This window comes from Felis catus, chromosome E1 (genome assembly GCF_018350175.1).
Source record: "Felis catus isolate Fca126 chromosome E1, F.catus_Fca126_mat1.0, whole genome shotgun sequence".
Classification (NCBI taxonomy): domain Eukaryota; kingdom Metazoa; phylum Chordata; class Mammalia; order Carnivora; family Felidae; genus Felis; species Felis catus.
Genome location: NC_058381.1, coordinates 2,172,525 through 2,194,377, shown reverse-complemented (window position 1 = coordinate 2,194,377; position 21,853 = coordinate 2,172,525). Strand labels below are relative to the sequence as shown.

Sequence of the window (21,853 nt, the reverse complement as noted above, 5' to 3'; positions counted from 1 at the left end):
AATTACAGTTAGGGACTCGCAGCCCTTTTCATCCCCAGCCTCGTGGGGGAAGGTCAGAATGTGGGTTTTCGGTTATTTTCGACCATAGCACAAGCCAACCACCTTTGCTACGTCGTCTGCGTAGCCCACAAGTTGATTCCAAAGCGATTACGCAGACGGCGTGAGGGGGGGCGGTCAGGGGGTGGTGCTACGCTGGCGGCGTTATGGCCGCTGCGCTGGTGGCGTAACGTGGCAGGCGGGGCGGCCCCGGACCGTCGTGGGTGGGGTTGGTGAATAGGGAAGTGGCGCAAGTCCCGGGATCGCTCCGCTGAATCCGCCCGCGCGTCGCCGCCGTCGCCGCCGCCCCCCGTCCCGGCCCCCCCCGGGTTCCCTCAGCCCAGCCCGGTCCAGCCCGGTTCCCGGGAGGATGAAGTTCGTGTATAAAGAGGAGCATCCGTTCGAGAAGCGCCGCTCTGAGGGCGAGAAGATCCGAAAGAAATACCCGGACCGGGTTCCGGTGAGGACAGTAGTCAGGGCCGAGGGCGCGGGGCGCTGGCTCTGACGCCACAGCCTGGGTTTGGGTCCGGCCAGGCGGCGCGGGCACTGGGCTGCCGGCTGTGGCGGGCGCGACCCTGCTGTCCCCGGGCTCGGAGGGTGAAAGCGGGGTGGCGGGAGAGCTGGGGGTGGGGGGGACACAGATGGGAGAGGGAGACCTGGGGATTGGTGTGCGAGGCTGCAGGGAGTTTGACAGCCTGAGCTGCTCATGGTCTTTACCCCGAGCTAGCCAGGTTTCTGAGCCTGAAGCTCTAGGCGGCCCACTCGAGTCGTCCGTGCCCTATTAGGATAGTTGTTGATTATGACGCCCTACTGAGGGATCCTGAATGTTTGGGTGAGTTCAGCACAGTGGGGTCAGGATCTCTGCTCAAGGCTGCGCCGCGTGTTCAGAGACAAAGAAAGCGGAGTCGGACAGATTTGGGTGCTGGGAATTGTGTTACTCGAGTTCTTGGCAGGGGTAGCTCTGGAACCATACACCTAATATTTCCTAATTTTCATCTTACCCTTCACCAGGTGATTGTAGAAAAGGCTCCCAAAGCTCGGATAGGAGACCTGGACAAGAAGAAATATCTGGTGCCTTCTGATCTCACAGGTGGGGACCTGACCCAGGCCCCGGGTTAGCTTCCTATGGGTGGCCGGGCATCTTTGTGGGAGAAGGTTCCACGTTGCAACTGCTCTCTCTCTCTCGGGGGCACTTGTGATCTCTGGCTTCCTCCTGCCTTGTCTCTTTGGCAGTTGGTCAGTTCTACTTCTTGATTCGGAAGCGAATTCATCTCCGAGCTGAGGATGCCTTGTTTTTCTTTGTCAACAATGTCATTCCACCCACCAGTGCCACAATGGGTCAGCTGTACCAGGTATGTCCCTGGGGAAGCCGGGAGGCTTGGGAGAGGTGTGGGGAGAGCTTGAGGGGAAGAAAGTGCTAAGTCAGCAGTTCCTGGACCAGCTGCCTTGCTCCGCTCTCCACTTTATCTTCGGCCTCAGAATTTCAGCATAGTCCTGGGTTGGAGGTTTGGACGAGGCCATGGGAATGGCCAGAAGGGAGAGAAAGGTGAAGTGGACCGCAGTCCCGATCCTTCACCTGCCCCAGCGTCCTCCCCGTTCCAAGGCAGAGAACAGTCAGAGGGAGAGCTTTTTGCCCAGGACTGCTGCTAGGGGTGACGCTGCTTGGCTGCTACGGTCTGAAGTGAGGGAGTGAGTCAGGACGCTAGTTTTTTGGGGGGGGGGGTCTGTCTCGAGAACGGGACTTTGGAGAAGGAGGGGGGGCGGCGGGTGGTTCAAGTGACTATAGCCCGGGTGCCTGAGTACCGGTGTTCTCTGCTTCTGCCCCAGGAACATCACGAAGAAGACTTCTTTCTATACATCGCCTACAGTGATGAAAGTGTCTACGGTCTGTGAAGCTGCTGCCCCTGAGGTGGGGGGTCCCAGCCTACAAAGAGAGAGGTGGCCCCCCTTCCTTGACCTAGTCCTCCTTCAGGCCCGACCACCACCTCCCTCCTTCAGGACCTGCACTTCCTAACGTTCGTTCGAGGCTCTCCTCCAGCCCCCCTTAGCAGGAGGGCTCATGGGGGAGGTGGCTTCTAGGACCTCTCCTTTGTCCCCTTTCTCTTTCCACCTTCCCCACTGTGCTTTAGACTTCTCGATTGTCAATCTCTGTCACATCTAGTGATTGTTTTGGTTCCTGTTCCCTTTCTAACTGCCCAAGGGGCTCAGAACCCCGACATTCCCTTCCTTTCACTACCTTCTTTTTGGGGGGTAGAGGGGAGGGACTGTAATTGTGGGGGGAAGGTAGGAGGCACATCAATAAAGAGGAAACCACCAAGCCGGACTGGATCTTGCTTTGTGTTGCTTCCCTCCTCCTTTTTCTTTTTAGTTGTCCCGAGGTGGGGATAGTTATCCGGAGGTGGGCAAAGTGGTGGTTGGAGGGACAGTAATATATTTTGGTTTACTCTGTTCATGTTGGTTTTTTTCCTGGGGGGGGAGGGGAGGGGCAGTGTTTTTGCTGTGATGAAAGGAATACGGAGTATCGTTTCATGAAACTTCTGTTTTATATACCTGTCTTTTGGGTCTTGATATAAAGAATCGTTTTTGTTTTTTACACCGTGGGTTCCGGTGGACAAAGTTGGAAAGTACCTGCTTTAAATAAATACCTCCCAAGTTTGTTACGGCCTTTGGGTTAGGGAAGAGCTGGTCGCGTGTGGGAGCTGGTGAATGGACTCCGTCCTCGCTTGGCATCTCGCTTGGCCAGACTAATGCCGGTGTGTGGAATTCAAGGGAGGCAGAAGACGGGGAGGAGGGAGCCATTATCATCAGGAGGACTTCATCCCCCAGCAACCCTTTCTCCCTCTGGCCGGAAGTGGGGCGGTCCCACGGGGGAGAAAGAAGCCGCAGAAAGAGGCAGTATGGTGGCCGAGAGTTCTAATCCCTTCTTTTCCTTCTTTCTTAGTCCCGCCCAGCCTACATTTCCCAGGATCCTGCGCGCGCTCTTCCGCCCTACCCTCTGCTCCCAATCTCCCCGCCACTCCCCGGGGGAGGGGAGCGGACTAATGCGCCTGCGCCCATCCTTGGCTTGCTGGGAACTGAAGTTCCAGAGGCCTATGGGGTCCCCTTTCCGCTGCCCCCAGACGGACTACAGGCCCCTTGATGCATTGCGCGTCGGCGCCCGCGGAGGGAGGAGGGAGAGAGGAGGAGGGAGGGAGGAGGGAGGAGAGAGGAGGAGGAGGGAGCAGGCGGCCGGCGGCGCGGGGGGAGGGGGCCCGGTCCGGGAGTGCGGGAGGCAGGGGTAGAGGGAGGTGGCGGCAGCGGCTAGCGGACTCGAGTCATTACCAGGCCGAGGCAGACACCTCTGTGGAGCGAGGCAGTAGGAGCACCGAGCACCGGAGGCGGCACCGGGATCCCCGGCTCAGGGGAGGGGGGCGCCGGACCGGGAGGAGGGGAGGGGGCGATGCTGGAAGCCATGGCGGAGCCCAGTCCCGAAGGTGAGCTCTCGACCGGCACGGAGCGCTGAGCCGGTGGGGGGGCGGGCGAGGAATCAATTGGCAAACTTGGAGGTCGAGCCCGGAGCCCGGCGGGGGAGCGCGGGGAGGGGGTCGGGGGCCTGCCCCTGGAGGTAGGAGAGCGGCGAGTTGGGAGACCTTGGTGAAAGAGGAGTGGGAGCTCGGGCTGGGGGTAGCTGGAGATCAGACACCGCGAATGTGTGTGTGTAGGGGTGGGGGGTGGGGAGCGGGAGCTTGAACCCCGGAGCTCCGGGGGTTAGGGGCCGAGAGGGCCTCCAGCACGTTGGGGCCCTGAGGCCGGGAGGCTGGGGGAATCTGGGGGCCGGAGAGTTGTTGAGGAGGGAGGATGTGGAAGGGGACTGAGTGAGGAGCCCGGTAGTTGGCCGAGGTGGGGGAGTTTGTGGCGGTGGTGCCGGAGCTCCGGGCAGTTGCCGCCGGAGAGAGCCCGGGGATCGTTGGAGGGGTGGGCAGATAGTTGTGGGGAGAAGAGGGGGTCTGGGTATTGTCTGCGGTAGAGGGACCTGTACAGGGCGGGTAGTTGTGGGGAGAGAGCGCCGGGAAGCGAGGAGAGCCGGGTAGTTGTAGGGGCGGTGGGGCGGGGTGTGTGGGGGGGGTTGAGACCGGCGAGTTGCGGGGGGGGGGGGTGCTGTTGGTCGGCGAGGGCTACAGCCCGGGAGTTGCGGAGGGCGAGGGGGGCAGCGGCGGCAGCAGCGGGGGTCGCTGTAGAGGGAGAGTAGCTGGCGGGGGGGGGCTAGAGTTTAGGGGTCCGCAGCCTAGTCACTTGGCGGTGAGTACGGGGGCGGAGGGGGGGCGGCGGCCGGAGGGCTCGGAACTGGGCCCGGGGGCCCGGCGGGGAGCCCGAGGAGCTCGAGACGGGGAGGGGCCAAAGCCCCGGATGGGGGCGGAGGGACGGCGAAATTGTGGGGAGCGCGGTATGGGGGGGCAGGTGGGGCCGCGTCCGGGTTAGTGCTCGCTCGTCTGTCCCGGCCGCGAAGTGGCGTTGGATGTGTGAGCCTGTGTGTGTTTAGGGTGGGGGTGAGGGGCGCGCCGGGCCTCGTGCTCGAGTAGAAGGGGCCCGGAGGGCGGGGAGCGGTTCGGCGTGGTCATCCTGGACCCTGGGGGCGGGCGGGTTGCGTGTGCGGTCGCGGAGGGCCCCAGGCGGCAGATCGCGACCGGGTAGGAACTCGGGGCTCTGGGCGCGTGTGAAGGACAGGGGCAGGCGGCCGCCCGGGCTCGGTCCGGGGAGCGGTATGGCGGGGTGGGGCGCCGAGTGATCGAGTAGACTGGAGTCTAGAGAAACCGTGAGTTGGGGGGGCGGGGCGCCAGGCCTCCGGTGGGGGGAAGGGGAGCGCTATAGCGAGGCCTGAGAGGGCGCCGCGCCCTGGCTCCGCCCCTCGCAGGGCGGAAGGGGGAGCAGGGGCGGGTCCAGCACAGCTGGGGACCTGCCGGCCTGGCCGGGGGAGACCGGAGAGAAGAGGGGGTCTGCCTGGATCCTCCGAGATTTAGAGGTGGGGTTTCATGCGGACTCTTCGCTAGTGCCTTGACTCAGCTTTTATTGCTTCCACAGATCCACCTCCGACCCTTAAGCCAGAAACTCAGGTGAGGTTTCTCTTCCTTTTGCTGCCGGGGGCCCTCCCCCTCCTCTCTCTCTCTCTCTCTGTCTCTCTCTCCTCCCCCCCCCCCTTCTCCCTCTCCCCCTTCCTCCTGCCTCTTCTAGATCCCTTGCTCCGGGGTTTCTGCCTTTGGGAATGCCCCTCTTAAATTCCTTGTGATACATGTTTCCTTTCAGCCACCAGAGAAACGTCGGAGAACAATTGAGGACTTCAACAAATTCTGCAGTTTCGTGTTGGCCTATGCCGGTTACATTCCCTCTAGCAAAGAGGTAGGGACTGGAGGGCCAGTAGCCTGAGGGTGGGTGTCCTAGGACTGGAGAGGGCAGTCTGTGTCACTGTGTAAGGGAAACCTCTACCCGATGGGACACAGAAGACCAGGGAAATGGGAAACGTGGGAAAACTAGTACCTGGGGGCAGCTGGGTGACTCAGAGACTCGGCGGGGCCGAGCAGCAGTGAATGGTCGGTCTTGGGGTATTAATGGGAGGGCGCTGCTGGGTAAGTATTAGGAAGCTGAAAATGGCAACAAACGGGGCTATACGGAAACAGGTAAAGAAATCGCGCTCTGGTCTGGGGGTGACAATGCCGCAAGGCTGTGGGACTGCAGAGGTGACGTGCAGGTGTTCAAGGGGAGATGCTGAGGGGAATTGGGGAGGGGACAAAGTTTCTGAGTACAGTGATTTTGTTTTTTGTTTTAGTGGTTTGGGCCAGGGTATCTCGGGGTAGATCTTGTCCCTGGTTTTTAGGCTGGGTTTGTACAGGGGCTGAGGTGCCCCTGGGCCCCTGCTGACCCTGGTCTCTTCCCCCCATTTAAGGAAAGCGATTGGCCAGCCTCAGGCTCCAGCTCTCCTTTGCGAGGTGAGAGTGCGGCAGACAGTGATGGCTGGGACTCGGCCCCCTCAGATCTCCGAACCATCCAGACGTTTGTTAAGAAAGCAAAGTCATCCAAGAGAAGGGCGGCTCAAGCAGGCCCCACTCAACCAGGACCCCCAAGGTCCACTTTTTCTCGTCTGCAGGCCCCTGACAGCGCGACCCTGCTTGAGAAGATGAAGCTCAAGGACTCGCTCTTTGATCTAGATGGGCCCAAAATGGCGTCTCCACTGTCCCCCACATCCCTGACACATGCCTCCCGGCCCCCTGCTGCTCTCACCCCGGTGCCCCTTTCCCAGGGGGACCTCTCCCAACCTCCTCGAAAGAAGGACCGAAAGAACCGAAAGTTGGGGCCGGGAGGGGGGGCTGGCTTTGGGGTGCTCCGGAGGCCTCGGCCGGCTCCCGGGGATGGGGAAAAGAGGTCTCGAATTAAGAAGAGCAAGAAACGGAAGTTGAAAAAGGCAGAGCGGGGGGATAGACTCCCACCTCCTGGGCCTCCCCGGGCACCCCCCAGTGACACAGACTCTGAAGAGGAGGAGGAAGAAGAGGAAGAGGAGGAGGAAGAAGAGATGGCGGCAATGGTGGGGGGTGAAGCCCCCGCCCCTGTGCTGCCGACACCCCCAGAGGCTCCTAGGCCTCCTGCCACGGTGCACCCCGAAGGAGCCCCTCCCACTGACAGCGAAAGCAAGGACGTGGGGAGCACGGAAACCAGCCAAGACGGAGACGCCAGCTCCAGCGAAGGCGAGATGCGCGTCATGGACGAGGACATCATGGTGGAATCAGGTGCGAGGTTTGGGGCTGGCCCGGGTTAGCAAGGAGGACGGGCTCGGGGCTGCTGGGGACCCAAGAGCTCGGGCAGAGCACCAAACCAACCTTCTTTCCCCAGGTGATGACTCATGGGACCTGATCACGTGTTACTGCCGAAAGCCCTTTGCAGGGCGGCCCATGATCGAGTGCAGCCTGTGTGGGACATGGATCCACCTGTCCTGTGCGAAGATTAAGAAGACCAATGTCCCCGACTTCTTTTACTGCCAGAAATGCAAGGAACTGCGGCCAGAGGCCCGGCGGTTAGGGGGGCCTCCCAAATCGGGAGAGCCGTGACATCGCCATCTCTAGGCTGGGACTTCCAAATGACAACAGGACTTGGGAACTGAGCCTCGGGGTCCTCAGTATGTCCCCTGGAGCTTGGATATTGTCCCACTTCAAAGGCAGGAACACCCGAGGGAGGCTGGTTTGGAAATGAGTGTCTCGGCTCCAACCTTACCTTTCCTTCCCACCTTGTGGACTTGAACGTGGACCCATTACGGTTGGGGGTGGGAGGCCGTCTGGGTCCCTCGACACTTCATTTCTGCCCCCTTAGACCTGCCACCCCTCACCTTGTGGGCCAGCGTTGGAATTGGGGTGGAACGGGACAGTTGTCTGTAAAACTCGAGTGTAAATACAGCACCCCCCTCCCCTTCCTCGTCTTTTCTCTCACTCCCCATTTATTCTACACCGGTTGTAGTTTTAATTTCGGCCTTCCCCTTTCGGGCAGGGCAGCTCGGACGTGGAGGGCCAACCAGAGCCTGGCCGAGGGGAGGAAGGAAAACAGAAAGGTGACGGGACTCACTCACCTCTTTTGTTTTTAATACCGTCGGCCAGCTGTTTGTACAGACAGCCTGCGTGTTGTAAATAAAGCGGAGTGGGCTCTTTTGTGTTTATAGCCCTCACTGACTCTCCTGCTTGGGAGGGAGGCTTGGGAAAAGCTGACCGAAGACTGGCTGGGAGTGGGGCCGAAACCCACCTCCACGACCTGGCGGCGCGCCTTCCCCCCTCCCCCCAGTCCGGGACCCCCACGCCCCCTCATCCGCTCCCCCGACACGCACGCTCCGGGGGATCAGACTTGCTCTGAGCACCCCGCCTGAGCGGAGCAGAGCAGGGTGGGTGCTGGGGGGGGCCGGGGGGAGGCAGAGGCCGGGTGGACGCGGGTGGGGACACATTCGGGGGCGGGGCCGTTGAGGGTTGGGAGACCGTTGCTGAAAGCAACGATCACGTGTCAGGGGCCCTGGGAGGAGCCGGGAGGTCACGTGACCGGGAGGGGTCACGTGGCGGAGGGCGGGCCGACGCGGACCACGTGACATGGGGAGAGGTGGGCGGGGTGCTGAAGGGCGCCCGCGACGTCGGCGGCGGTGGCGCGCGGCGGCGGCGGCGGCGGCGGCGGCGGAGGAGGCGGCGGCGGCGTCTACGGCCTCGGGTCGAGCCCTACGGCCCGTCCCCCCTTCCCTCGGCCGCCACCCCGCTGCCCCCCGCCCTCCGCCCCGCTGCCCCTCTCCGGCGCCGGGCCGGTCCTGGTCGCCTCGCGCGTCGGGTGGCGGGTGTGCGCAGGCGCGGCGGGGGCGCTTCGCCCCTTTGGGTGGGCGGCGGAGCCCGGGAGCGCGCGGGCGAGACCATGGCGGGCAGCGGCGCGGGGGGCGGTGGTGTCGGGGAGACGAAGGTGATTTACCACCTGGATGAAGAAGAGACCCCGTACCTGGTGAAGATTCCCGTCCCCGCGGAGCGCATCACCCTGGGCGATTTCAAGAGCGTCCTGCAGCGGCCCGCGGGCGCTAAGTACTTTTTCAAGTCAATGGATCAGGATTTCGGGTGAGCGCGAGGCCTAGATTGCAGCCGATGGGGGGCCGTGCTGGCGTGGATTGGGCAATATCGAGGGGCACAGGTCTGCTCTGGGCCGTACTGGGTTTTCTGGGTTCTAGTGGAGCAGATTGTGTTATGCTGGGGTTAGATTGCCTATCCCAGGACGGACAAGGTTATGCTTGGACAGATTGGGGCGCTCGGCGCTGTAGGACGACAGACTGGGCTGTGCTAAACCAGATTAGGGGAGATTAGGCTATCCTGGAATAGAGTGGGACACAGTGCTTTATTTGGGGAGGTGCTGAATTCACCCGTCCTGTATTCCGAGCAGTCCTGTAGCACACAGGCTATGAGGGATGTCGTGGAATCTTCGGGTATAGATTGATTTGTGTTGGGACAATTTGGGACATCCTGGACTGCATTAGAGCAGACAGGATTGTTTGGGGACGTTCTGGTATGTACTAATGCAAAGAATGCTGTATTGGGATGTTCTAGGCTGCCATGGGGTAGATGAGACTGTCTGGGAAAAACTTGGGCCACCCTGGTTTCTACTGGGTTGTATTGGTTGATGTTAGTTTTTGCTGGGGTTTGGTTTTTATTGAGCCTCAGTACAGGGGCAGACAAGCAGGGCTTTGGTGGGGGGTCTATGCTAGTACAGATAACTGCATAGGGATAATCCGCTCTATATTGGTACAGACAGCTGCATGTGAGGACATTCTCGGCTGTTTCTAAAATATATTGGGCTATTCTGGAGTAATTTGGGTCATTCTGGACTCGACTAGGATTTTTAATACACAGCGAGCCCTTTTGGGTTTATAGCTCTTGAGACGGAGCCCTCCACCTTCAGCTCTTGAAGGCAGGCTGGATTAGACTGGGGCAGTCTGGCTTCTATGGATAGCTGAACAGACTGGCTTCTACCGAGAAAGACTGTTTGTTGGATGTTGGGAAGGCGGTATTATCTTGGGAGTTACCTGGGGTTGACTGATTGATTGGTTGATTTTGAGAGAGAGAGAGACGGAAAGAGAAAGAGGGGGAGGGGGAAAGAGATGGGGAGCAGAGGATCTGAAGCAGGCTCTGCACTGACAGCAGCGAGCCCGATGTGGAGCTCGAACCCAGGAACCGTGAGATCACGACCTGAGCCGAAGTTGGATGCTCAACCAACCCAGCCACCCAGGCGCCCCCTGGGACTTGGCTGGGATTTAAATCAAGGTTCTACTGTTCGTTAGCAGTATGTTGACGTAGTTAGTGTAGAAAATCTCACATAGGTGCATGGCGCACAGTAGCTTTTCAGTAAGTTGGTACCGTCGATGATAATGTCGGGTCTGACCTGTCCATAAGCGAGGTTATGGTGTGACGTAAGACGAAGTGATTTGCCAGACTAGGTTACGCAGAGACTGAATTATGTTACAAAACATCCTGTGTTGTATCGAGATTGATTGACAGTGATTGGGCTGAGTTGTCCCATTGGTAACAAATGGGATTAAGATGTCACATATCCAGGCTTCTAGAACCACGTTAAGCCAGAGGGTTAATGAGACAGGCTGTTCGAATTTGGAGGTGAGAATGTGTGCGTGTGAGAGAGAGAACCCGTTGAGGGCAGAGATTCTCGTAGTTCGTGTATTTATTCAACCGTTTGTTGATGCTTAACAAGTGTCCGGTCTGTCGCTGTGTGGCCAGGACAGGGTGCCGAACAGAACAGGCGGCCGTGATTTCACGTGGTGGGTGAGAAGAAGGAGCGAGTCGTGTCCATCCTGACGCTGGGCTTTGGGGTCTGTCAGGCAAGACAGGTTGCTTGGTGCAGAGACCTGTGGGAAGCACGGGGGGTGCGGGTCATGGCTGGGGTTTGTCTGTCCCTGGGAGGGCCCCGCCTAGTGAGGAGGTACCATTTTTGGTCTAGCGGGTGTTTTCACGTGGGGAAAAGTAGCCCATTTGGAGAGCTCTCTGGGAGGGAGAGAGAGAGAGAGAAGCAAGGAAAACGTGAGACTAGAGGCTTCGGGGCCAAAGGTTTTGGGGACAGGGTGTGAGGAGTGGGGTGGGGGTTGGGGGAGGTGCCGGCAAGGCTCCCAAGGTGAGACAGACCTACCTGTAGGGTCACCCAAGGGGACAGGACGGTCTCTGAGATCCGAGTGAGAAGTTGGAAGCGGACCCCAGGAAATCTTTGGAGCAGCATTGAGCCCGGAGGATGAGTTGGGGAGAGAAGGAAGGAAGGGGAGCGAATGGGGAGACCCCGTAGGTGCGCAAGCGAAGGGTTTCAGCGTCAGGGAAGAGGACTGGGTCAGGGCTGGAGAAAGTCGGCGCCCCCGAGCTCCATGGATGCGGTTCAGGAGGTTTGAATTGGGGGTGTGTTGGGGGGGTGGTGAGGCCAGTCTCACCGGCCTTTGTGCCCTCTCTCGGCAGGGTGGTGAAGGAGGAGATTTCAGATGACAGCGCCCGCCTCCCCTGCTTCAACGGAAGGGTGGTGTCCTGGGTGAGCGGCCGTCCCTCTCACGCCGCCAGGCGCTCTGAGCCTCAGTGTCCCCGGCCCACTCGTTGGAGGCCCTGGCTCTTTGCTTCCTCGGCGGCTTGGAGAGCCAGCCGCGGCCCATCAGCCTCCTCTGGGGCCCGTACTGCCAGCTCCTGCTCTCTCTGTGCTCATCCCAAGCCCCGTCCTCGCTCAGACCCACCCCCTGCCCCTCTCCCCGTCCTGGGACGCCTCACTTCCCGGTCGAGCCAGTTTCTGTCTTTGTACTTTTCAGCTGGTGTCATCGGATAACCCCCAACCCGAGGTGGCTCCCCCAGCCCACGAGCCTCGGGCCGAGCTGGCGCCACCGCCGCCACCGTTACCCCCTTTGCCGCCGGAGAGGACCAGTGGCATTGGCGACTCCAGACCTCCATCCTTCCAGTGAGATTGGGGATCCTTGAGTCCAGGGGAGGGAGTCGAGGACGTGGAGCCCCAGCCCACTGATGCGGGCTGCGAACCGTCTCTGCCCGTCCAGCCCTAACGTGTCCAGCAGCCGGGAAAACCTGGAGCCCGAGACGGAAACGGAGTCGGTGGTGTCTCTGCGGCGGGAACGGCCTCGCAGGAGAGACAGCAGTGAGCATGGCGGTGAGGGGGGGCGGGCCCGAGGCCGGGTCCTCCGGGAGCCCGGGGAGGGCGGTGGTGGGAGTGAGGAGGGGGGACAGCTTCCTGAGGTTCCTGTTCATGCTCAGCGGGGGGCCACAGGCCTGGCGGCCCCTCGAGGCTGGAGCGCCACCTGGCCGGGTACGAGAGCTCCTCGACGCTCATGACCAGCGAGCTGGAGAGCACCAGCCTGGGCGACTCTGACGACGACGACACCATGAGCAGGTAGGGCACCGCCCATCCTCCTGTCCTCCTCCTCCTCCTGTCCCTCCTCTGCCCACCCTCCCTCCCTCCCCTTTCCCCCACCCCCCCACCCCCCCACCCCGTGACCGCCTCCGCCTCCCGACAGGTTCAGCAGCTCCACGGAGCAGAGCAGCGCCTCCCGCCTCCTGAAGCGCCACCGGCGGCGGAGGAAGCAGCGGCCGCCCCGCCTGGAGAGGGTGAGGGGGCTCTCACGGGACAGCTGGCCCTCGGAGAAGTCGGGGGCCTCGGTCCAGGGGGTACGAGGGCACAGGAAGCGAGCACCCCAGGGCCCGTCCCTGGGCCGTCGGAGGCAGTGCGGCTCCTTCCCCGTTTCCCCGACAGGCCTCGTCCTTCAGCAGCGTCACCGACTCCACCATGTCCCTCAACATCATCACGGTCACGCTCAACATGGGTACGGGGGAGCCCGGGCGGGGGCCGGGTCTGCGGGGGCCCGGGGGGCGCGCGGCGGGCTGCCCCCGGTCACCCGCGCCCCCTCCGCAGAGAAGTACAACTTCCTGGGCATCTCCATCGTGGGCCAGAGCAACGAGCGGGGCGACGGCGGCATCTACATCGGCTCCATCATGAAGGGGGGCGCCGTGGCGGCCGACGGGCGCATCGAGCCGGGCGACATGTTGCTGCAGGTGCGCTGGTCCCGGGCCCCGGGGCGGGGGGTAGGCTTGGGGGCCCCGGCGGCCTCTGACCCGCTGGCCCGGCTTCCAGGTGAACGACGTGAACTTCGAGAACATGAGCAATGACGACGCGGTGCGGGTGCTGCGGGACATCGTGCACAAGCCGGGGTGAGCCGCTGGCCCGGCCTGGGTCTGCTCTCCTAGTGGTGGCGGCGTCTCGGTTAGCGGGGGCGTGACATCACGCGTGTCCCGAGAGCGCGAGGTGGGACCGTGTGACGTGACAAGTAACCGTGGCGTGGGGGTGCCTGTGTGAGCCCGGCTCAGATCGTGACCTAGAAGGTGGCCGGCGCCTCCGACGCCCCGTCCTCGGTCTCCCCGGAGGGCATCGTTCTCTTGCCTTGCTGTCACTGCTCCATTCGGTCCCCCCACCTCGTGTGCGTGCGCACGCGTGTATGTGGGTTCGTGAACCACATCGGTTAGCTTTCAGGTTCCCGGACTTACACTCAGCGGCATTTCTAGACTAGTCTGTGTTGGTGGGTCCCTCAGTCTCTGGTGTTTTCTCCGTCCTGTCCCTCAGCCTGTTAGTTCCAGGCCCGCACACTCCCGAGCCCTTGCCAGCCACCCCCGCCTGACCGCTTCTCCCCTCCCACAGCCCCATCGTGCTGACGGTGGCCAAGTGCTGGGATCCCTCTCCCCAGGCCTACTTCACCCTTCCTCGGAGTGAGTGGCGCCGGGGAGGGTCTGTGGCTGCCTGGGCAAGAGAGCAGGGGTCGGGGTTGGGCCTCTGCGTGGCGGGAGGCGGTGGGGGAGGGTCGGGAGGGAGGCGGGATGGGAGTCTGAGTCGGGGAGGGCCGGGGAAGCATCCGTCTCGGGGGGCCTCCTCTGTCCCAGATGAGCCCATCCAGCCCATTGACCCCGCTGCCTGGGTGTCCCACTCCGCCGCGCTGACGGGCACCTTCCCAGCCTATCCGGGCTCCTCGTCCATGAGCACCATGACATCGGGGTCCTCTCTGCCTGACGGTGAGCCCCCAGCCCCGCCTCTCTCCCCTCCCCGGGAGGCCTCTCCGTGGTGCTGGGGCCCTACCCTGCCGTCTCCTTTCTCTGACAGGTTGTGAGGGCCGGGGTCTCTCCATCCACACAGACATGGCGTCTGTGACCAAGGCCATGGCAGCTCCCGAATCTGGACTGGAAGTTCGGGACCGCATGTGGCTCAAGATCACCATCCCTAACGCCTTCCTGGGTAGCTCCGGTCTCTGGGCAGGTGGTGCTGGGGAGGGGGCGGGGCAGGAGGCCCAGGCTGGGAAGGGCCCAGGCAGGGGTGAGGCAGCAGTCCGGGAGGAAAACCTGAGCGCTTTTTCTGCTCCGTGCGCCCCCAGGCTCGGACGTAGTTGACTGGCTTTACCATCACGTGGAAGGCTTTCCTGAGCGCCGGGAGGCCCGCAAATACGCCAGCGGGCTGCTCAAGGCTGGCCTCATCCGACACACGGTGAACAAAATCACCTTCTCTGAGCAGTGCTATTACGTGTTCGGGGACCTCAGTGGCGGCTGTGAGAGCTGTAAGTGCCCCCCCCCCCTCGCCCCCATCCCCGCCCCTTCCTGTCTCCGGCCCACAGCCCGCCAGGGTGCCCGTGGTCACTTGAGCAGTGTGTGTCCTGCGTCAGGCCCCGCCCCGGCCAACGTCCACTTGCGTCCTGCCTCTCAAGCCGAGCGCCACGCGCAGGGCTGTGTGCTGGGGGGAGCGGAGTCTCCTGAGTCTCAGGAGAGCGTGGGACTCGGGGCCCTGGGTGAGCTCTGCCCTGACCGCGGCAGAGGGGTCGGTGTTTCCTGTCAGAGGCCCTCGTCTCCGCCCCCCGTCGTGGATGGTTCTGGGGAAGCAGTGCCCAGTTTCCCTCCGTTCACCATCTTTGCGTCCTGGCCACTGGAAGCAGTGACTCCCGGTCTCCCTCTCGCTCTCCAGACCTGGTCAACCTGTCCCTGAACGATGACGGTTCCAGCGGGGCTTCGGACCAGGACACCTTGGCCCCTCTGCCTGGGGCGACCCCGTGGCCCCTGCTGCCCACCTTCTCCTACCAGTACCCGGCCCCGCACCCATACAGCCCCCAGCCGCCACCCTACCACGAGCTCTCATCCTACACCTATGGCGGGGGCAGTGCCAGCAGCCAGCACAGCGAGGGTAAGTCGCGGCCAGACGCCAGCGGCGGGGGGGATGCAGGCAGGAGAGGCTGGGGCGGGGGGGGGGGGGGGGGGGTGACCCGGGGCCGCTGGGCTAGGGCTCAGTTGGCCTCCCCTCCTCCACCCCACAGGGAGCCGGAGCAGTGGGTCAACACGGAGCGACGGGGGGGCGGGGCGTACGGGGAGGCCCGAGGAGCGGGCCCCCGAGTCCAAGTCCGGTAGCGGCAGTGAGTCCGAGCCTTCCACCCGGGGGGGCAGCCTTCGGCGGGGCGGGGACCCTGGTGGGGCTGGTGATGGGGGCCCGCCCCCTTCCAGAGGCTCTTCGGGGGGCGCGCCCAATCTCCGAGCCCACCCCGGGCTGCATCCCTACGGACCACCCCCTGGCATGGCCCTCCCCTACAATCCCATGATGGTGGTCATGGTGCCCCCGCCCCCGCCCCCCGTGCCTCCAGCAGTGCAGCCCCCGGGGGCCCCTCCGGTCAGAGACCTGGGCTCTGTGCCCCCGGAGCTGACCGCCAGCCGCCAGAGCTTCCACATGGCCATGGGCAACCCCAGTGAGTTCTTTGTGGATGTCATGTAGAGCACGTGGCGGGCCTGTCCAGTCAGCGCTTGGTGCTTCTGTCCTGTGCCAGGGGTCTCGTCCGTCACGTGCCTGGCACTCCTCTGGCCCAGCTCAGCCCGGCCTGTGGGCTGCTGGGAGGCGGCCGCCCCTGGGACTCTCACCAGCAGTGCCTGGTTCCTCCCCTTTCCCTCCGGGGGTGCGCAAGGGACCTTGGGTTATTTTTAGCTTTACTGTTTTTGTACGCCTTTTGGGGGGGGGGGTTGAAGTAGACTTTCGTACGTTTTTCGGAGTATTTTTTTTAGTAGATGTTTCTCTTTTTATACGAAGAACCTCTATCTCCTGGGCCCTTCCCAACCCCGAAATGTGACCTCCTCCTCTGTCCGTCCAACTCTGTCCTGTGCAGGGTAGCGGTGGTCAGCGGTACCCTGGGAGGAGGAAGGGCTGGGCACCCTAGACAGCAAAGGAAGGTGGGGTGTTCGGTCTCGGGGGCCCGTGTAGCTGCTTTTGTTACTCTATTTATTTAGTCACCTGTATAAGACACCAAATAAAGCAATAGAGGCCAACTGCGCACGCCTCTGGCTCCTTTCTTTGGGAGGGAGGCAGGCAGTGAGGGAGAGAACTGAGGCAGCAGCGAGGCACGGCTGGTGAGAACCTTTACTTGTGAGGCAGGCAGTGGGCCGCCGAGAGCAGCCGCCGCCCGGGGGCCAGGCCCTCCTTAAGGCAGAACGAGGGGGCTGGGCTTTGGCTTGGGAGAAGGCACAGGGGGGGCCGGCGGGCAGGTGGCGGGGAGTCCTCAGAAGCCGAGGGGGTTGCTGGTGACCACACCGCCTCGCTCCACCAAGGCCGTGGAGATGCTTTTGAAGTTCCGGAAGAGCTCCTGTTGCTGCGGGTCAGACTGCAGAGCGGTCATGGTCTCCCGGACCCGCGCGGCCGCCTGGGGAGAGGGCAGGAGAGGTCCAGGCCTGCGCCTCCGGCCCCCCGCGCGCCCTCGGTAACCCCGAGCCTCACCTCGATACACCAGCTGTCGCAGAGCATCTTCTCGTGCTGGGCTGTAGGGTGGCCCTCGCTCAGGGATCTCGAGGCCCTGGTACACGGCAAGAAGAGACCACACAGCTGGGCTGGGAGCCCCACCCCAGGACCCCTGCGGCTCAGGCCTCCCACGCCACCCCCTCACCTGGACAGCACTACCACCATGGTGTAGAGGTCAATGGCACTGTCTGCCAGACGCTGCAGCACAAACTGTTCATCTGTCGGGTTCGTGGGACAGCGGGGGGGTGGGGGGGGGTGGGGGGAGGTGTCAGCCAGAGGGAGAGGGAGCGGGGGGGGGGGGGGGGGAGGGGAGTGGGGGGGGGGACGGGGTAGATCTCACTCACTGACAATCCCCTTCTTGTGTTTTATCAGCTTGGCCTCCACCACGGCGGCGAACTGCTCCAAGGCCTGCACCACCTGCCCCGAGAGGAGAGGGGCTGGGGGAGGGAGCCCAGCCGCACGGGCCCTCCGCCGCCTCCGTCAGGCCCGCCCGACTACTCACCAGCTCCCCGCTGCGGCTCAGCTCCTGGTGGATGACACCGCTGAGACTCAGGCCACTGCCCAGCCCTGCCCGCCTGAGAGGACAGGGAGAGTGACAGGTTAGTGGCCGCCCCGTGCCCCTACCAGCCCCGCCCCGGCTCTGAGCTGACCTCCTCAGCTGCTTGCCCGCCTCGCCTAAGAGAAGGCCGGCGTTCCCAAAAGGATTCTTCAGAGCATTGCCGAGTCCAGAGAGTTCCTTTCCTTTGTCCTGTGTGGGGAGAGGGCCTAGTGCTCAGGACATGCTCTTCTCCCTACTCCCACCCCTCCACCCCCACCCCGTTCCCTCTTACCATACAGCCCTGCAGAGCCACAAACAGTCGGAGAATGTCGTTCGTCCCTTCGAAGATCCGGAAGACGCGAAGATCTCGGAGAACGCGCTCCACCCCGGGCTCCTGCCACAGGAAGGCAGAACGTACACCCCTGCCGAGGTGCACCCACCTGCCCCTCCCCCCGTCCCAGCCGTGGCCACCCGGGGCACAGAGCCAGCCTGTACCGTCATGAAGCCCATGCCGCCCATGATCTGGATGCACTCGTCGGTCACCTTCCAGGCTGCCTCCTGGGAACAGAGAGCCCTGTAAGACTGGTCTTGGAGCCAAGCTCCCACGCTGGGCTCTCCCGCCCTGTGGGCCTGGGACCTCACCGAGCCAAAGATCTTACTGATGGCGGCTTCTATCTGGAAGTCCGTGGATCCCTGGTCCATGTTGGCACTCACCATGTAAGCCATGGACTGAGGTTGCGGGGTGGGGACACGGAAAGGAACAGCAGCGCGTCAGGCTCGACCCGACCACCTGCGTCTGCCCTAGCTCCTCGTGGCCCTGGCCTTCGCCTTCTAGCTCCACCCATCAGGCACGGCACGGTGAAACACTGGGTCCCCCGAGTCCGTTCATTGGGGGCTTCTGGGCATCTGACTTCTTTGAAGGGGGTGAAGAGGTAGGGGCGGGGGTGCAGGCGGAATAAACTTCAGCTACTTCTGGAAGCATCTCCGAACGGCAAGGCTCTCCCCCTCGTGCAGCGACTGAGCTGACTACGCCTCCCCGCATCCCCTAGGGCATTGGTGTGAAGCTGGAGACCCACTGCCCCAGGTGCTGCTGGGGGTCGTGGTCCGACCGACGACGGGGAAGAAGGCCCCGGGGCCCTGGGGAGCGCGGCGCGGGAAGACTCACCTCAGTCACGTAGTGCAGTATAGCCATCCGGGCCAGCTTCTCCTGGATCAGCCCAAAGCTGTGAATTTTATCCCCAAACTGGGTACGATTCGTAGCATGATCCACCTGGAAGAAGGCACACGGGTCCCACTGTGGTTAACCCAGTGCCCGGCAGAGGGGCTGGGCTGGACACAGACCTGAGCGATCAGGCCTGGGAGCTGCCAGCATGGGAGGGGTTTCTGGGGGGACGGGATACCCTCAAGGGGACAGGGCCACATGGGAAGGGGGACCGTGTGACTTCTGTCCAGGCATGGTACTCACCGCCTTAGCGATGATGCCCTTCATGGTGCCTGCAAGGGCCGCGGCCATGCCGAACCTTCCGTTGTTGAGAATGTGCATGGCGACCTTGAAGCCACCCCCTACCTCGCCCAGCACGTTTTCTGCCGGCACCCGTACTCCGTCAAAGTACACCTCTGCCGTGTTCGAGGCCTTGATGCCCATCTTCTTCTCCGGGGGCCCGCTGTGACAGGGTGGGGTGGAGAAGCAGAGGTGTGCTCAACAGGTCGCGGGGCCGGGGGGGGGGGGTGGGGGCATTTGTTGCCAGCCAAGGAGGAATTACATCGGCCAGGAAAGGGCGTGGGAGGGTGCGGGCAACTGTCCCTGCCTGCCCGGAGGGGAAGGATGCCTGGCTATGTAGCCCACCGGATGCTGGGCTCGCTGGTTGCGGGAGCCGGACCTTTATGTTGGTTCTGTGCAGACTGGTCCCAAAGAGGACATGCCATCTAGCTCTTTGGGTTTTGCACACGTCCCCGGGGTGACCTGTGATGCCGTCTGCTCTGTGCTGCCCCCAAACCTGGCCTGACCTTTTCCTTCCTCCCCAAACCCACTCACTGGGTAACACCTCCAAAGCTCCTTTCCACCACAAAAGCTGTGATCTTCTCTTTCACGGCCCCCGTGGCTGCATCTGTAACTGGTGTCTTGGCAAAGACCGTGAAGATATCTGCCAGGCCCCCGTTACTGTGGACAAAGGAGGGCCAGTCAGGGTGCGGAGGACAGGACAGAACAGTGGGGGCCGGGAGTTGGGTGGAGGTGGACAGGAGGAAAGAAACGGGAAGATTGCCTGATCCAAATCTTGCTTCCATTGAGGGTGTAATATTTTCCACAGGGGCTGGGCACAGCCGAACTCCGGATGGAGGCTGCATCCGACCCACTGGAGGGCTCGGTTAGACAGAAAGCAGCTATGGTCTCCCCTGGAGGTAGACAGTGCCTTTAAACGGGGTCCTGATGGGCATCAGAGGCCCCTCACTGCACCTTTCCCTCCCCAACACACACACACACACACACACACACACACACACACAGGCAACTCCTTCTTAACATCTCGCATCCCGTTCGCCTTCTTCACGTTTCCCGACCAGCACACCGATCCCTTCCCAGAATCTTGCCCAACCGACCCACCCAGCTGTGTGGTGACCTTAGTACCACTGGCCTAGGATGCCCCCAGTCCCTGGGTCTCTCGGGGCTGCCTCACCAGATGCCAGTTTGGGGAGGTACTTTTCTTTCTGAGCCTTTGTGCCAAAGAGCAGGATGCCTTTGAATCCGATGCTCTGATGAGCCCCCAGGATGATGCCCACGCCAAGGTCATGAGTGCCCACGATCTCCACTAAGCGGGCGTACTGCGGGGAAAAGCAGGCATCCGGGGCTATTACTGGCTGCATGGGGCCATAGCAGGGAAGTGTGGGCCACAGGCAGGGCCTGACCTGGGCAGCCCGCACTGTGACTAGAGAGCCAAAATGTCACCGTGATAGGGAGGGACACGGGTGTCTCCCCAGCTCTTGGGAGAGAGGCTTCCTAACCTATTGTCAGTCTCTGCCATTAGGACTTGTGAGCCTGGGAGAAGTCCACAGCCCTAAGGGACTGTGTCCAGTTTGGTGATTTGTTTGGGACATGTATGTGCATCCTGGGAGGGTCCACACGGGCAGGTATTTGGTGGACCTGAGCCTTGGGTCAGGTGAGCAAGGAACTTAATCACGGCAAAGCTGGGGTAGACTGGGATGCTGGGAGTGACCGAGGGGACCCCCCTCACCTGGGTGTTACAGAGGCCCACGCCGCCCAGTTCGCTGGGCACTTGCAGACCAAAGGCCCCCAGCTCCTTGAGACCCTGTATAGTGGTCTCCTCCACCTTCTCCATCATGTCGTTCTTAGCAGGATCGTTGACCTCCTGGGGAGGGCGGGCACAGGATGCATCCAAGCTCCTTTTTTTCTTTTCCAAATTTTTCTTAAGTTTATTTATGTTGAGAGAGAGCAAGTGGGGGGAGGGACAGAGACAGGGAAAGAGAATCCCAAGCAGGGTCTACCCGGTCAGCTCAGAGCCTGAGGCAGGGCCAGGACCCACGAACTGAGACATCACGACCAGAGCTGAGACCAAGAGCTGGAGGCCCAATTGACTGAGTCACCAGACGCCACCAAGCTCCTTTTAAACTGCTGAGCACCTCTCCCACCCCATCAGGAACCAAGCTGTCAATTCCCCCGCCCCAGTCACTCCTCACCTCAAAGAAACGGGACACAGGCCCCACCAGCTCTTTGAGAAACTGTGTCTGCTCCTCGTTGAGCACTGTGGGGGCGGGGAAGGACAGGCTGGTCAGGCCGCCCAGGCGGTCAAGGGAAGCTGCCTTGCCCCACCCAGCTGTGACTACCCCTTACCAGAGGGGTAAGGGAACACCTGGTCGGTGGTGAGCTGGCCCCGGAACATCCCGGCTGCAAAGGACTTCGATTCCTGCGCAGGGAGAAGGGGGTTTCAGGGAGCTGTCCGCGGTGGGTGAGCCCCTGGCTTAGCTCCTCCCGGCCTGGGGACCACCTACCGCCTTGGCCTGCTTCTCCTGGGTCGAAGCCTCAGGGGAAAGGGGATCTGACTTCTCCAGAACCGCCTGGGGAGACGTTTAGTTAGCGAGGCCGGGAAGGGGCTTCCGAGATGCCAAGGAGAGTCCAGGGGGACAGCTGGGTGGCGGCGTCGGGCGGGTGCGGCGACCTTTCCCCCAATTCCATCACGAGGGCACCCTGGCCTGACCTTTCCCCTACTTTCGGCGGCAGGTGACCAGGGTGGAGAGGGAGACCCCTGCCGGCGGCGGGGAAGGGGACGCCGGGGCGGACCCTCACTCCCAGACGCCGCGCCCCAGGCCGCCGTCACTCACCTGAGTCGCCCCACTAGCATAGGGTCGCCGGGCCAGGCCGAGCGGGGGCTGCCCCAAGAGCGCACGGGGCCACGAGCTGTGGGGGAGCGGGGGTTTCAGTCCCGGCCCGGTCCCCAGGTCCGAGGCCACCCCCGCTCCGTCCCTTCTGTCGAACACACACCTTCCGACCCCCAACCTCCGCAGCTGCTGCCCCACGATCGGGGCCGTCCGTACCGCCTGCATCTTCGAACCGCTCGAGCCGCCGCCGCCTAGAGCGCGGAACCAGCGCCGCGGTCCCGTCTGCCCGAGTCTGGGCGCCCCCACCTAGTCTTGACTCTTGCTCCACAATGCACCGCGAGGTGGGCGGGCGGGGCTTCCGGCCTCGGGGCATGCCGGGAGCTGTAGTTCCGGTGCGCCCTCGGCCTCTGTATTCTGGTTGACCTAGGGCGGTCTCCGAACGTCCCCGCCTCCCCCAAACGCCAGGTCCCGCCTGTCCCACCTAGAGTGTGGGAGGGGTGATGGGACCGGCTGGGACGGAAGAGGGAGAGGCTTAGGCGACCGCAGCCAGAGGGATGGAGGGTAGACGGAAAGGAGGACTTCCCAGGTGGAGTTGGAAGGGAGAGGTGGGAAGGAAGAAGCTTACGATAG

The 21,853-nt window shown here is 62.6% G+C and overlaps 4 protein-coding genes and 1 long non-coding RNA gene across 9 annotated transcripts; 3 read left to right on the top strand and 2 right to left on the bottom strand.

Moving 5' to 3' along the window:
• Positions 1-297: 297 nt before the first annotated feature.
• Positions 298-2,353, top strand: GABARAP (GABA type A receptor-associated protein). The gene is made up of 4 exons (XM_003996160.6): positions 298-496; positions 1,048-1,126; positions 1,270-1,388; positions 1,864-2,353. Exons 1-4 carry the CDS (start codon positions 407-409, stop codon positions 1,927-1,929), a joined length of 354 nt encoding a protein of 117 aa, XP_003996209.1. The 5' UTR covers positions 298-406; the 3' UTR covers positions 1,930-2,353.
• A 935-nt stretch (positions 2,354-3,288) lies between these two features.
• On the top strand, positions 3,289-7,710 carry PHF23 (PHD finger protein 23). 2 transcript variants are annotated; one of them, XM_011288880.4, is made up of 5 exons: positions 3,289-3,509; positions 5,095-5,126; positions 5,317-5,409; positions 5,954-6,791; positions 6,895-7,710. In XM_011288880.4, the coding sequence occupies exons 1-5, from the start codon at positions 3,476-3,478 to the stop codon at positions 7,107-7,109; spliced, it is 1,212 nt and encodes a 403-aa protein (XP_011287182.1). In that variant the 5' UTR covers positions 3,289-3,475; the 3' UTR covers positions 7,110-7,710. The 2 variants fall into 2 exon arrangements, with proteins under 2 accessions (XP_011287182.1, XP_011287183.1); XM_011288881.3 differs by lacking the exon at positions 3,289-3,509 and adding an exon at positions 4,512-4,535.
• A 547-nt stretch (positions 7,711-8,257) lies between these two features.
• DVL2 (dishevelled segment polarity protein 2) lies at positions 8,258-15,890 on the top strand. Of its 2 annotated transcripts, none has more exons than XM_003996159.5 (15): positions 8,258-8,630; positions 11,016-11,085; positions 11,354-11,499; positions 11,594-11,703; positions 11,808-11,943; positions 12,068-12,158; positions 12,304-12,373; positions 12,463-12,602; positions 12,682-12,758; positions 13,243-13,310; positions 13,482-13,610; positions 13,699-13,830; positions 13,967-14,146; positions 14,548-14,763; positions 14,894-15,890. In XM_003996159.5, exons 1-15 carry the CDS (start codon positions 8,437-8,439, stop codon positions 15,340-15,342), a joined length of 2,208 nt encoding a protein of 735 aa, XP_003996208.2. In that variant the 5' UTR covers positions 8,258-8,436; the 3' UTR covers positions 15,343-15,890. The 2 variants fall into 2 exon arrangements, with proteins under 2 accessions (XP_003996208.2, XP_023099425.1); XM_023243657.2 differs by having other exon boundaries at positions 8,259-8,630; positions 11,594-11,691.
• Positions 10,222-11,354, bottom strand: LOC109494156. The gene is made up of 2 exons (XR_002148773.3): positions 10,702-11,354; positions 10,222-10,423 (listed from the first exon to the last, which is right to left on the bottom strand). It is a non-coding gene; the product is annotated as an uncharacterized LOC109494156 (long non-coding RNA).
• A 70-nt stretch (positions 15,891-15,960) lies between the features above and the next one.
• Positions 15,961-21,554, bottom strand: ACADVL (acyl-CoA dehydrogenase very long chain). Of its 3 annotated transcripts, none has more exons than XM_006939745.5 (20): positions 21,387-21,553; positions 21,227-21,302; positions 20,897-20,962; positions 20,739-20,811; positions 20,585-20,649; positions 20,122-20,256; positions 19,567-19,711; positions 19,156-19,285; positions 18,927-19,052; positions 18,357-18,555; positions 18,057-18,161; positions 17,534-17,620; positions 17,387-17,449; positions 17,184-17,285; positions 17,004-17,101; positions 16,856-16,928; positions 16,698-16,770; positions 16,499-16,571; positions 16,333-16,408; positions 15,961-16,258 (listed from the first exon to the last, which is right to left on the bottom strand). In XM_006939745.5, the coding sequence occupies exons 1-20, from the start codon at positions 21,446-21,448 to the stop codon at positions 16,118-16,120; spliced, it is 1,968 nt and encodes a 655-aa protein (XP_006939807.2). In that variant the 5' UTR covers positions 21,449-21,553; the 3' UTR covers positions 15,961-16,117. The 3 variants fall into 3 exon arrangements, 2 of the variants coding, with proteins under 2 accessions (XP_006939807.2, XP_044900989.1); XM_045045054.1 differs by having other exon boundaries at positions 21,440-21,492; XR_891040.4 differs by lacking the exon at positions 16,499-16,571 and having other exon boundaries at positions 16,116-16,258; positions 21,387-21,554.
• Between the last annotated feature and the right edge of the window lie 299 nt (positions 21,555-21,853).